General features: G+C 43.6%; 1 protein-coding gene across 1 annotated transcript; it reads left to right on the forward strand.

Moving 5' to 3' along the window:
* The first annotated feature begins 6,584 nt into the window (after nt 1-6,584).
* LOC147901920 (cellulose synthase-like protein D3) lies at nt 6,585-6,986 on the forward strand. Its single transcript, XM_087374394.1, has one exon. It carries the CDS (start codon nt 6,585-6,587, stop codon nt 6,984-6,986), a length of 402 nt encoding a protein of 133 aa, XP_087230520.1.
* Nucleotides 6,987-12,942: the final 5,956 nt, after the last annotated feature.

Raw genomic sequence — 12,942 nt, forward strand, 5'->3', positions numbered from 1 at the left:
AGATGCCTTGGGGAGGCCGAACTCATTTTCTGCCTCTCCCTCGTTGTGATAGAATTCACCCCCGGGACCAGGCTTCACTGTAATCTTTGAATATTTGACCCAGCCTCTTTCCGAACCACCATTGTCCATCATAATAAGACGGCCCTCTTCATCCTCGTCTCCATCATCATCTCCTCTTGGTCTCTTTGATCTATGGACGTGCATCTGCTTTCCACTATTGTGTGACCCTTGACCTTGCTGCTTTCCACAATCACCCGATGTCAGAATGTAGTTGCTCCGAGGCTTACATTGTTTCTTTGAACGATCGCCGTATTGGATTGAACAGTCCTGTTCAAAGAAAAGCCTCACCACCTCTCCCATGCAAGGATTTGATGAGCTGTTAAAACTGGAATGTGCTACAACTCCATGTTGCGATTCATTCAAGCCAACACGGAACAACTCAGCTGCTTCTTTTGCCGTTATTTCCTCTTGATCAGGCAGAGGGAGTTGTGTGGGTTGCGTTACAACCTCGTATAGAAGAGGAACGTAATTGCATTCACCGCGGTAGATTCCTTCCCATGCTGCATCCCAATTGTGCTTTTGTAAGGCCTCAATCTGAACTTCATCCTTAAGGACGACACACTTTCCAAATGGTATGCCCACTCCAACTATGCTACACATGGTTTCTGGGCTTGCGAAGATAAACTCAAAGTCACCGTCGGAATTTCGACAACCTAAAATGATCGTCTTCCCTTTGAAGACAGAGAATAAGGAAATCTCGAATGCGGAACCCAGATCAAGGAGTGACAAGCACTTGTGCATAGCAGGCATGTTCCTGAATAGACGTTTAGTACTAGCGAGGAACATCAAAATAGCAGATTCATCTAACATCGCCACCCGGTGAGCAGCAACAAGCTGTTCTGCCTGTTGCCCGGATCCTAAAGCGCGGACAAAACTTGCCAACCTTCTTGCTGACACATTTTCAGGTCCAAAATCATCCTGTCCTGAATGATCTCGCGAAGCACAAGAACTCAATGACAGGTATTGCAGGGATTCGTTTACCAGTCCAACTTCCAGCGGCAAGCACCTTAAGCTCTTACATCCTGCAAGAATTAGCTGTCCTACTGTCACTCTAATCTTTGAATATTTCACCCAACCTCTATTCGGACAACCATTGTGCTTCATAACAAGACGCCCCTCTTCATCCTCGTCTCCATTATCTCCTCCTCTTGGTCTCTTTGATGTGTGGCTGTGCATCCGCTTTCCACTGTTGTGCGGCCCTTGGCCTTGCTGCTTGCCCCAACTACCCCAGGTCACAATGTTTTTGCTCCGAGGCTCAAATTGTTGCTGTGAACAATCGCCGTGCTGCATTGGACAATCCTCGACTTGTTGAATCAAATACTGTTCAAAGAAAAGCCTCACCACCTCTCCCATGCAAGGATTTGATAAGTTATTCAAACTGGAATGTGCTATAAATCCATGCTGCGATTCATTCAAGCCAACACCGAACAACTCAGCCGCTTCTTTTGCCGTTATTATTTCCTTTGGAGGCAGAGGGCGTTGTGTGGGTTGCATTACAGCCTCGTATAGAATAGGAATGTAATTGCCTTCATTGAGGAAGATTCCTTCCCATGCTGCGTCCCAATTGTGCTTTTGTAAGGCCTCAATCTGAATCTCATCCTCACCGACAACACACTTTCCAAATGGTATGCCCACTCCAACTATGCTACACATGCTTTCTGGGCTTGTGAAAATGAACTCAAGGTCACCCTTCGAATTTCGACAACCTAAAATGATCGTCTTCCCTTTGAAGATAGACAACACGGACGTCTCCGATGCGAAACGCAGAGAAAGGAGTGACTTGCACTTGTGCATAGCAGGCATATTGTTCTTGAGCAAACGTTTTGTACTGGAGAGGAACATCGAAATGGCGGATTCATTTAACATCGCCACCTTCTGAGCTGCATCAAGCTGTGCTGCCTGTTGCCCGGAACCCAAAGACCGGACAAAACTTGCCAATCTTCCTGCTGCCACATTTTCAGGTCCAGAATCATCCCTGTCTCGCATGCGTAAGTGATATTGCAAGGATTCGAAGCCCCAGAGGGTCGGCCGGAGATCTGTCATCCTAGTACATTCATCCATATAAAACTCACACAGTGCCTTCAGCTCTCCAACCTCCACCGGCAAGTACCTTAAACTCTTACACCCTGCAAGGTTCAACTTTTTCAGTAGAACTAGCTTCCCTATTCTCGTTGGCAAGTAAATCAAGGTCGCACAACCTCTAAGATCCACGCTTTCAAGGACAACTAGCTTTCCTAAATTTTCCGTTGGCAAGTAAATCAAGCGGGGTGCATCTATCACTCGCAGCTCTCGTAGTCGTTTCAGTTTTCCCATTGTGGCCGGAAGCCTCTGCATCGAAGGACACCTATGCATATGGACCTCCAACTTGCCAAGCTGCCCAAATGAATTGCTCGGGAATTCCACCAGGCCAGGGGGGAACTGCAAGATCAAAAGACGATTATACCACAACAGTGAGCGAGAACCGGGACGTTTCATTGTGTATCATCTGAGAAAAAGGAAGGATGCCGGAGCACTTGAGCGTGACTGAAATCCCAGTGCAGGAATCTGAGGGAGAGAAAAAAGAGGTGTGCACATTTTTGTGTGGGCATCTCCCAAGTGCTACCATGACAGTGGAGATCTAAGAATCGCAAACTCCTTGTCAAGGGTGGAGAACAATAGCCATTAACCTTGGTGCGTAAAATTCGATCGTTCTGCATTTCGCCTAGAATCTCTACATCTCCATCCCAATCCAACCCCCAACCTCTACTCCAGTGCCAGCACGCACCATCCTGCCATACAGCCTCAATCTTGTGCAGCTCCTGCTTAGACCAACGAAATCGGAGTCAAATAATGGGAAGTTAAAACGTTTCAGTACTCAAATTCGTGAATGGAAATTCTCCAAAGATGGAATGTCTATACTCACAGCGTGATCTGCATACTCATCGATTTTCTCCGCACGATTTCTCATGACATGATTTCCTTCGGATCTTGCCAGCTCTCTCCCCAGCTCAAGAATACGGTCGTGCATTTGAACTCGTTTCGCTGATAGACTTCGTGAAGTATCCCTACAGATCGGGTCATCGATGTTGCTGAACCAATCAAGATGAGCTGGATTCAGAAATGAGCGGTTCTTAAGCTCCTCAAGTTCATCTTCGCCAACAATACACCTTACGGTGTCCCAATCCCATCCGTAGAGAAAGCTTGCAATATCTATAAATGCTTTCTGTGCTTTAGAGCTTAGCTCGTTCTAGCTGAATTGCAAGATGTGTTTTACACCTTTTGGTACCTTTTGGACGATGTCTTCGTCCAGACGAAAGAAAGGCGCCCCAGTCCAGACGAAAGAAACCCGGAAGCATCGTTTTGACTGACTTCGTGTTTTGGACTACATTTTCTTGTCGACTTATTTTACGGAAGCAATCACATCATTTTGACTTTTATTTTATTGGGTCCACGCACAAAAATTTACTAAATTATCATTCTCATTGCGTGTTTTCTTTTTCATTTAAGAACGCTCCCCAAAAACATTTGTCAAATGAAAAAGGCAAATGGGGAAAATTTTTGTCTTTTTTATATATGCACATAGTAATTTTGGGCCAATGAAAAGCCGAGGATCAATATTGGTTTTCTTTAGAAAAGGGAGGGTGGTCCTGAATTTTGGTCCCTGGCACTGCACTGGCACTAGCACTGGCACTGCCACTACCACTGGGGTCGTTTAAGACAAGATGAATTTCATTCATGTGGCTTGCCCGAGATGGTGCATGGAAAAGTTGGCGAGTTCAGAGAGATAGAGAGAGAAGAAGAAGAGAGAGAGAGACTATAAAAGGGGGAAAAAAAAGTGGAGGATTTCAAGGGATGATGATGAAGAAGAAGAGAGAGAGAGACTATAAAAGGGGGAGAAAAAGATGGAGAATTTCATAGGATAGAAATAGAATACTCACATGCTCTTCAAACCAAAAAAAAGTGAACATAAAACTAAGTAAATAGTTGATTTTTCTCTTTGAAAGACAAACGACTACTAACGCCTACCCATTAAGGGCAGGCCAAAAATGGAACATGCCAAGTCCTTGGTCACCCGCCCGCCTCCTCCAAAGCAACGCACCATGTGGCACCCAAGCGCCCAATAACAAGGCACACCGGCGATCAAGGCATTTCACACTTGTCCACCCGTGCGAAACAAAAAGATGATGTGGCGTCCTAGTCATGGATGAGCGCACAAAATTTTTTGAGCAGTCTCAAAGAGGGCATTTGAAATCAGAGCGCATGCTAGCAATCGAACGTGAGACCCACAGATTAAAAGGTGACAACTTTACCAAGCTTTTCTTGGTAGAAACAAAGAGCAACATTTATTAGCACTCGCTTGTTGGAGACAGTGTTATAGGATTGAAATTAGGGTCGATTTGGATAGGGAATGTGAATTTCCACACAATTTCGATTTTGGCTAAATTTTAGAGACAATGTTGTTTTGGGCCCATTTCTGCAAGATTTGTGTAAATTTCTAAAAAAATTTTGATTTTTTGAGATTTTAAAACTGAAGGTTTCTTTGACTCTATTGTGCTCTATTTTTAGTCTCCTTCATCACACCTGCCTTTTTACTGAGTTCATGAACGCATCGCATAGAAGAGCTCCATGCCCTTTTCTTGGCTTTTCCACCTCTAGATGTGTGCTGAAGATATGCTACAAGCTGCCTTCCTCTGGTTTTGTAGTGTGTGCGACATTATTGTGTTTGGATTGAACAAGAGTGAAAGTTCTTTTTGGAAAGAATGCAAGCTGTGTTTATGGCAGCGTATCTAATGGCTATGGCGGTGGTGATGGAGAAGGAAGTGCAGTTGCTCCCCAACATAGAGCATAGTTATTGCTGATCGAGGGGAGATGGGCATATAACTGTTCGATGGTGTCAAGAGGTGCTACAAACATCTACTCTGCAAGGGATAGTTTGGTGTGCAACGTGAGCAATCTGCAATGCTCGCCATACATCATGGAGGTATAATTGAGAAAGGTGTATAGGTTGAGGATTGCAAGCATTGCGTCATTATAATTGGTTGCTCTACTAAGAGTGCTTCAAAGGACGTTCTAGTTTTGTCTAGCTTGGTTGTTCTAGCACTTGATACGGTGTGCGTGTTAGTGGTCCCGTGCACAAGGATGTAAAGGCCTCTTGAATCGCATACTTTGTACAAAGATTGTATACAATTTGCTAGTAAAGTCTTGCTCAAATGCCTCCAGTTGAGCTCAGATCTGTTAGTCTCACAAAGGAGTTTTGGTTCGGGATGTTAAGGTGCATTCCACATCCATAGAGGAGAAGATCCCCATGGCAGAATGTTGTGTACAAGGAAGTCGTACCCTCATTTCTATACTACCAATTCGTAGTTGCTTAGCTGCTCAATTGTGAACATATTGATGTAAGATACACAAACTAATTTTCTTAGCCTCCTTCAGCTTTGTCAATGTAAGAAAGGACCCTTGCTTCATATATTGTAGACAGGTTCGATGCTTCATACTTAGGATCAACATTTTGTTGTTGTGGGAACAAGTAAGAATGCAGGGATATGGCTTGCCCATTCACACTTTTGTCGAACAAGATAGAGTTTCAATTTGCATCACTCGACAATAGGATAACACACGTGCTTGCTCATCTATTGACTATGAAATACACGCTTGGGTCTTTCAAATCACCTTTCTTTTTTGTTTCATGGATTAGTCTTTCTTTTGTGGTGCTACCATCATAGGGCATTTACTTCTCACCAAACTACTTTTGGATAAGATGAAAACCAATGCTCAAGAAACTAGAATCGAGGGGACAATTGTGAACATTTCTTCTTTAATGCATAAATACACATAGGATAGCGGGATTGTTACGTCAGCCATAATCACGGAAGCTCGACAGAAAGCTTGAGGGATCGACAGTTTTTGCATATTATAGGGCCTAGAGGGCTCAGGTCTAGGGCTAACAAGCCTAGGCCTACAACATTTATGAGGAATGCTAAGGATAGCACAAGAGAGGGCTTAACGAAAGAGGTCCCTTATGGGACACATGGCACCATGAGATGAGGCCACTTGGCAAGCATTAGCCTAGGGGAGAGTTGGAGAGATAACTCCAAGTTGGAAGGGGAGAGAAGGATGGAGAAACAGGAAGAAGGATGCTTGATCTCTCACATGAGGAAATCAGGTTCTCTAATGGATCTCGTGGTTGCTGGGTGGAACGAAGCAAGAGAGCCCTTGACTTGAGTTGTTCTAATAGGGATCAGAATGTACAAAATAAACAAGATGTTACAGTAAGGCTTTAACTCCAAGTCACTGTGATTTAGACTATGTATACAATATCAAGGTTTTGGATGACAAATTAAATTTCCAAGTGAGATGACATTATGTCTACTATTACCACAATGGTTACTCGGCTATAAAGCTTACGAGCAGTGAAAGATTGCACAGGTATTGCAAAGCATAACAAGATATGACTAGGTTCCAGGTAGAAAGTAAATTGAGATTTGAAACTTAATTCCATGTCATTGTATGTGGACATGAGGGCATTGGACGGGTTATAAGGGCCAATGTACGTGGGGACAGGGTGCATGTTCTGGATGGTGGCATTGTATGGGTTTGAGATGGAGAGGACAACAGAAATGGGGGGTGCATTAGGCGAAGGAGACAAAAAGTTGAGTGTAAGAGGTGACGGGGCGGCGATGGCGGAGGAGGAGGATTTGGAGGTGGCGACGCTGCTGTCGCGGCAATTCAACAGCTCTGCCACCTTAGTGGCATCCATTCTGACGGTGGAGTTCGAGGCACGGCCACTAGCGGACTATGTCGACCCCATGCAAGGGCAACCAGCGGGGGCACTCCTCGCCGTGCGGGAGCCATTAGATGCCTCCATGGTGGCCGAGGCCATCAGCGTCATCTCCTACTGGTATGAAGAGAAGATGAAATGGGGATCCCACATGGGTTGGATGTTGTGACCCGCTATCGGATGCACGACCATGGCTAGCGGTCAGTTTACTGTGTGACCAAGCATGATGCCTTTCGTGGGACCGCCTTGATCAATCTCATCGATCGGCTACACTAGGTTCTCCTATGGGCTACCGGCTCCATCAAAATCTTCTTCTCCCGCAGTAACGCCCTCTTCGATGTGAACATAGGAATTTGTCATTTTTATATATGCACATAGGAATTTTGGGCCAATGAAAGCCGAGGATCAATATTGGTTTTGTTTAGAAAAGGGAGGGTGGTGCTGAATTTTTGTCCCTGGCACTACCACTAGGGTCATTTGGAACAAGATGAATTTCATTCATGTGGCCTGCCCAAGATGGTGCATGGAAATGCGGGCGAGTTGTGAGAGAGAGAGAGAGAGAGAGAAGAAGAAGAAGAAGAAGAAGAAGAAGAAGAAAGAGAGAGACTATAAAAGGGGGAGGAAAAAGTGGAGGATTTCAAGGGATGATGATGAAGAAGAAGAGAGAGAGAGAGAGAGAGAGAGAGGGGGGGGGGAAGAAAAAGATGGAGAATTTCATAGGATAGAAATAGAATACTCACATGCTCTTCCAACAAAAGAAAAGTGAATATAAAACTAAGTAGATAGTTGATTTTTCTCTTTGAAAGACAAATGATTACTAACGCCTACCCATTAAGGGCAAACCAAAAATGGAACATGCCAAGGCCATGCTCACTCACTTGCCTCCTCCAAAGTAGCGCACCATGTAGCACCCAAGCGCCCAATGACAAGGCACACCGGCGATCAAGGCATTTCACACTTGTCCATTCGTGCGAAACAAAAAGATGATGTGGTATCCTAGTCATGTGGTGCCCTAGTCATCTCTCTCTCTCTCTCTCTCTCTCTCTCTCTCTCTCTCTCTCTCTCTCTCTCTCTCTGTGTATCTATCTATCTATCTATCTATCTATCTATCTCTCTCTCTCTTCCCCTCCCTCTCTCTCCCCCTCCTCTCTCTCTCACTCTCTCTCTCTCTCTCTAGCTCGCAAGCGAGCTATCCCAGACGAGGGCTAATTTTTCCTGTTCCCATCATAGGTCATCAAAAGCTACCTACTCAAAAATCTATACCTACTAGAAAAGTTATATCTACTAGAACAACTATATCTATTGGAAAAACGAATTTTCATTCTAAAAAAGCAAATTCTCATACAAATCTATACTACAAAAGCTACCCCACAAATTTATATACTATAAAAAAAAATCCTTTGCAAATCTATATACAATTAAGAAAGCTATTTTTCAAATCTCAATATTATTCAAGAAGCTATCTTGTAAATCTTCATACGATTGAAAGAACTATTGCCTCAATAATTGGAAAACCTATTCTACAAATCTATTATTGACAAAAATTCTATTTTGTGAATCTATATATGATTAAGAAAGCTATTTTACTAATCTATTTAAGATCAATATCTTGTTGATTATGATGCTAATTATGAGAAACTAATTATGATGTTGATTATGTAAAGCTATATTTACTAGAAAAGTGAAGTCTCATCCGAAATATCCTACTGATTATGATGTTAATTATGAGAAATAGATTGTGATGCTAATTCTGAGAAGTTGATTGTGGTGTTGATTATGAGAATTTGGTTATAATGCTATTTATGGTGATGATCATTATGATGCTAATTAGGATGCTAAGTACAATGCTAATTATGATGTTGATTACAATGCTAATTATGATGTTTATTGTGATGCTAATTAGGATGTTAATTATGATGCTAATTATGATGTTAATCATGATGCTAGTTATGATGTTGATTATGAAGCTAATTATGGGAAATAGATTATGATGCTGATTATATAATTGCTAAATTATGTTGTTAATTTTGAGAAATAACTCTGAGAAAGTACTATAAAGAACTGATTATAAAATTGAAATTTCACTAAAAAGCTCCTAAAAAGTTCACGGTATGTTAAAAAGATAGCATATTATGATGTCTTATTAAGCAAAAAAACTATTTACTGTACTGCATTTGTTGAGAGTGCCAAAGTAGGGGCTAAGAATTTAGTAATTTGAAAAAGAAATTAAGTCTTTGTACCTTAGAGTACCACTAGGATTGGCTCATATTGTAATCAATGTTTGATGCATTAAAGGTTATCCAAAATGTTTGCATGTAGAGCATATTGATTAAAAGAACACAATGACATGCTTATAAACTTGGATGTTTGATGCATTAGAGGCCACTCAAACCTTTGCATGTAGATTATGTTAATTAGAAGAACAAAATGACATGCACAACAACACAAAACACCCATAGACACGCACACAAACGCATTTCCTTAACTAAAAAAAACTTACGGGCGCATCTATTTGTGCATCTATTAGCACGTCTATAGACCCGTGTCTATAGGCACGTCTATATAAGAGACAGACACGCCTATAGATGCGCTTTTAGATGCTCTGTAGAAATTTTTTTAAAAATAGTGTACATACTAGAGAGGCACGAAGCCAAGCCAATGGCTTCAAGTATAAAAAAGAGTAGCCAACACTACTTCTACGACTGATCTAAGTTCTCCGCATCCTCACTCCCTTCTTCACTCCCTTCTTCATCACCTTCTTCCTCATCTTCTTCCTCTTGATTAGCCCCAGGGGCCTGTAAACGAGGGACAATGTGTATCAATGTATGAAAAATCAAATCTTTATTTACAATATTGACATTACTTAAGTACTTTTAAATACCTGGGGGGCGCTCCAGTAGCATGGATATACTGCTCCTCAATAATCAACCCGTCATCATAGAAGTGTCTCCATGTATGTCCTCTGCGATGGTGGCAGTGGTAGGCTATCTTAATAGGAGTAGGGTACCTGCCCTCGATATCAAGCTGCAATATGACACAATTTGCGAAGGGGTTGGTACAAAGAAACAACCTCCTAACAAACCACATAAACACAATATAATTTGGGATCAATAGTTACAAATTGGGCCTCCCATGATTCAACACCCCCTGCTCCAAAATGCACGTTTCCATATTGCTCCATTTGGATCCTTCGTGCCTCAGACCGCCTTCACTGCCTTCATTGCTTTCTTCCACTCACGCTTGTAAGCAGTGTGGGGCTGGACCCTTGGTGGTTGACCTCCCTCTCTCCTGGCAATCTAGGCTAGTGCCTGCCTCTTAAGCAAATATCTTTTATTGGCAAGTATAATAACAATCTTTGACTTTGCCCATTTATCTGTGAACTCAACATTGGGGGGATTGGGATACCTAGAGCATATAACAGTGATGGTCTCATCAGCCAACCTTTTTGGATGCTCTTTGTATGAAATAAAGCAATCTCTGTAGTTGTTAGCAATTATAGAGTGCATGAAGGCCATGATGTCCTTCCCCCGTGCATCCATCAAGATGCCTCATGTCTGAGTGATGTCATAGAAGATCGTACCATCACCTTGTGGCACGTCTGCATCATCTGAATCATCCTCGCCCCCACCATTACCCCCCCCAAAGCACTGTGCCATGCATCCCCCACCGCTCTCCCTGCTACTATGCCTACTGCCCTGTTGTGATGAGCTAGTATGTTGGCTACTCGTATCTAGAGAAGCAACTCTTACTACTTGGGAGTACGTTGGCGGCTCTGCAAGGTAGAAGGGCCTCATAGTGGTAGGGGAGAAGGGGCTCCAGACCGCCGCAGGGGAGAAGGGAGTGTTGATGATCGGGGAGAAGGGACTCTAGACCACAGGGAGAAGGGACTCTTGATGATTGGGCAGAAGGGACCCGGCTCTGTCGCCTGCTAGGCTGTCTCACCTCCACAAGAGTAATCTCAAAAGGTGTGGGGTTGAGATGGTTTGGAGCCTGTACTGTCGACTCTTGGGGGTTGTTTAGAGGAGGTTTAGAGTACCCATCATGTATGTGTATAACTCCTCAGGAGTGGGAGGTGCCAAAAAATGTTATATAACTCCCGAAAGATGGCATCCCAAAGATCAGGTGAGGCTAAAGAGCTTCCTAGCCACATGATGAACTGCAAAAAAGAAAACAAAAAGATTACCATCATGCATACCCTCTTTCCATCATGCATGCAATCATTGGGGCAAAAGAAAAAATAGAGTGATAGCTTGACATTGAGCAAGCATTTACAGACTCCTGCATTCTTTGAACTAGAGTGATAGAAGTCTGTATATGCTTACTCAATGTGAGGCTATTAAAGCTTCACGTGGGTGGAAAAGAGAGGAAAAGAGAAGGAAAGAGAGAAGAAAAAAGAGAGAAAAAGAGAGGATAAAAGAGACAAAAAGAGAGAAAGGAAAGAGAGGAGAAAAGAGAGGGGGAAAGAGAGGAGAAAAGAGAAAAAAAGAGAGAGGGAAAGAAAGGAGAAAAGAGAGGAAAAGAGAGAAGGAAAGAGAGGAGAAAAGAGAGGGGAAAGAGAGCAGAAAAGAGAGAAAAAGAGAGAAAAAGAGAGGAGAAAAGAGAGAAAAAGAGAGTGTTAGATATCAATGCTCCACTCTCATGTAACTACGTGGGAACCAGCTAACTCTACTTGTAAGCCCCCCATATGAGGAGAAGGCATTTGAGTAGCTCGGTTATCCGGTAGGTCATAGTTTACACCAGATGGGGGCCATGTGTGGCTTGATGGCTGGACGGAGTTGGCACACTGCCAACTAGGCTACATGCAAGTGCGGGAAGGCATCCCATGACTGACCGCATTGAGGGTGGATAGAGCTTTTCCCGGGACAGCCCACTCTCGGGTTGCGGGGCCCGTTTGGAGTCCCAGATGATCTCGGATGGCTGTGGGTCGAACGAAGACCATAGGCTTGTTGCTCTATTTTACGCCACGGTTCTATCGTGTGGTCGGTGGCCTATTTCCCCCCAGTCGACCGTTTTGGGCGGACTGGGTAGGTCACCAAATCGGGTCTAACCAACTACGACTAGTGGCTATATAAGAGCAAGTCCATAAAGCCCATTTCATCATCACTGGCTATAGCAACCCTGATTCCTTAGCATCTAGCCTCCGTCTTCTACTGTTTCCAGCTCGCCATCGAAGCTTCTTTCACAGGAGCGCACGGTTGGGAGGCAGCGCCATCTATTGTATCAGTTCTACAGTAATCAAATTTTTTGATCCTCCATACTATCCGATTTTCTCTCTTGCATACGAGATCCTGTTATCTGTTGAGCACAGACGTTGTATTATTTTCTTACATGGTATCAGAGCCTTGACTCTAGCAAGAAGATTTGGTAGTGTGTTTCTATTTGCGAGCAGATTGTGAGAGATGGCCCAGCCTGCAAGACTGCATATCCCACCATTCGGCGAAAGCGGAAAGTTGGACGGCTCTAACTATCCTCTTTGGAAGTTCAAGATGAAGACCATCCTTAGAAGCGCATACGAGCTTTGGGACACTGCTACTAGGGTGGACGTGAGGTTGGTTCCGAGACCGCGGATCCAGCCAATGTAGGACAACAGATAGTACCAACTGCGGATGAGATTCTCGTGTGGACAAGAAGAAATGCATATGCGCTGTGTTCTATTGTCTGCAGTGTGAGTGATTCCGTCATGGCGCTAATTCAACATGTCACCACAGCGGAGGAGGCATGGACGGTCTTGAAAAATCAGTACAAGACCACGAATCAGATGCAAATTCAGAATCTTGAGACTCAACTCACGAATGAGAAGTTGTCTGAGTCTGAAGCGGCAGAGAAGTTCATCACCAAGGTGAAGAATCTACGCGATCAGATGACTGCGATTGGCATCACCATCACTAGTGAGAATCTAGCACGGAGGTGCATACGGATTCTCCCACCAAAGTACGACGGTCTTGTTATGGCGCTGAATACGCAAAACAAAAATATGCCCCTCAACTTTGAGGATTTCAGCGCGATGCTTCTGGAGGAGGAGATGCATCAAAAGACGAGGATTGGAGAAGATTCGGCTTTTTGGACTAGATCAAAGAAAGGTAAGGGTAAGGACTCTGGTAACCCATCTTCTTCTGATGATAAAA

This window comes from Dipteris shenzhenensis, chromosome 5 (genome assembly GCF_047967505.1).
Source record: "Dipteris shenzhenensis isolate YYH24624 ecotype China chromosome 5, Dip_SZ_1.0, whole genome shotgun sequence".
In the NCBI taxonomy this organism is placed as follows: Eukaryota; Viridiplantae; Streptophyta; class Polypodiopsida; order Gleicheniales; family Dipteridaceae; genus Dipteris; species Dipteris shenzhenensis.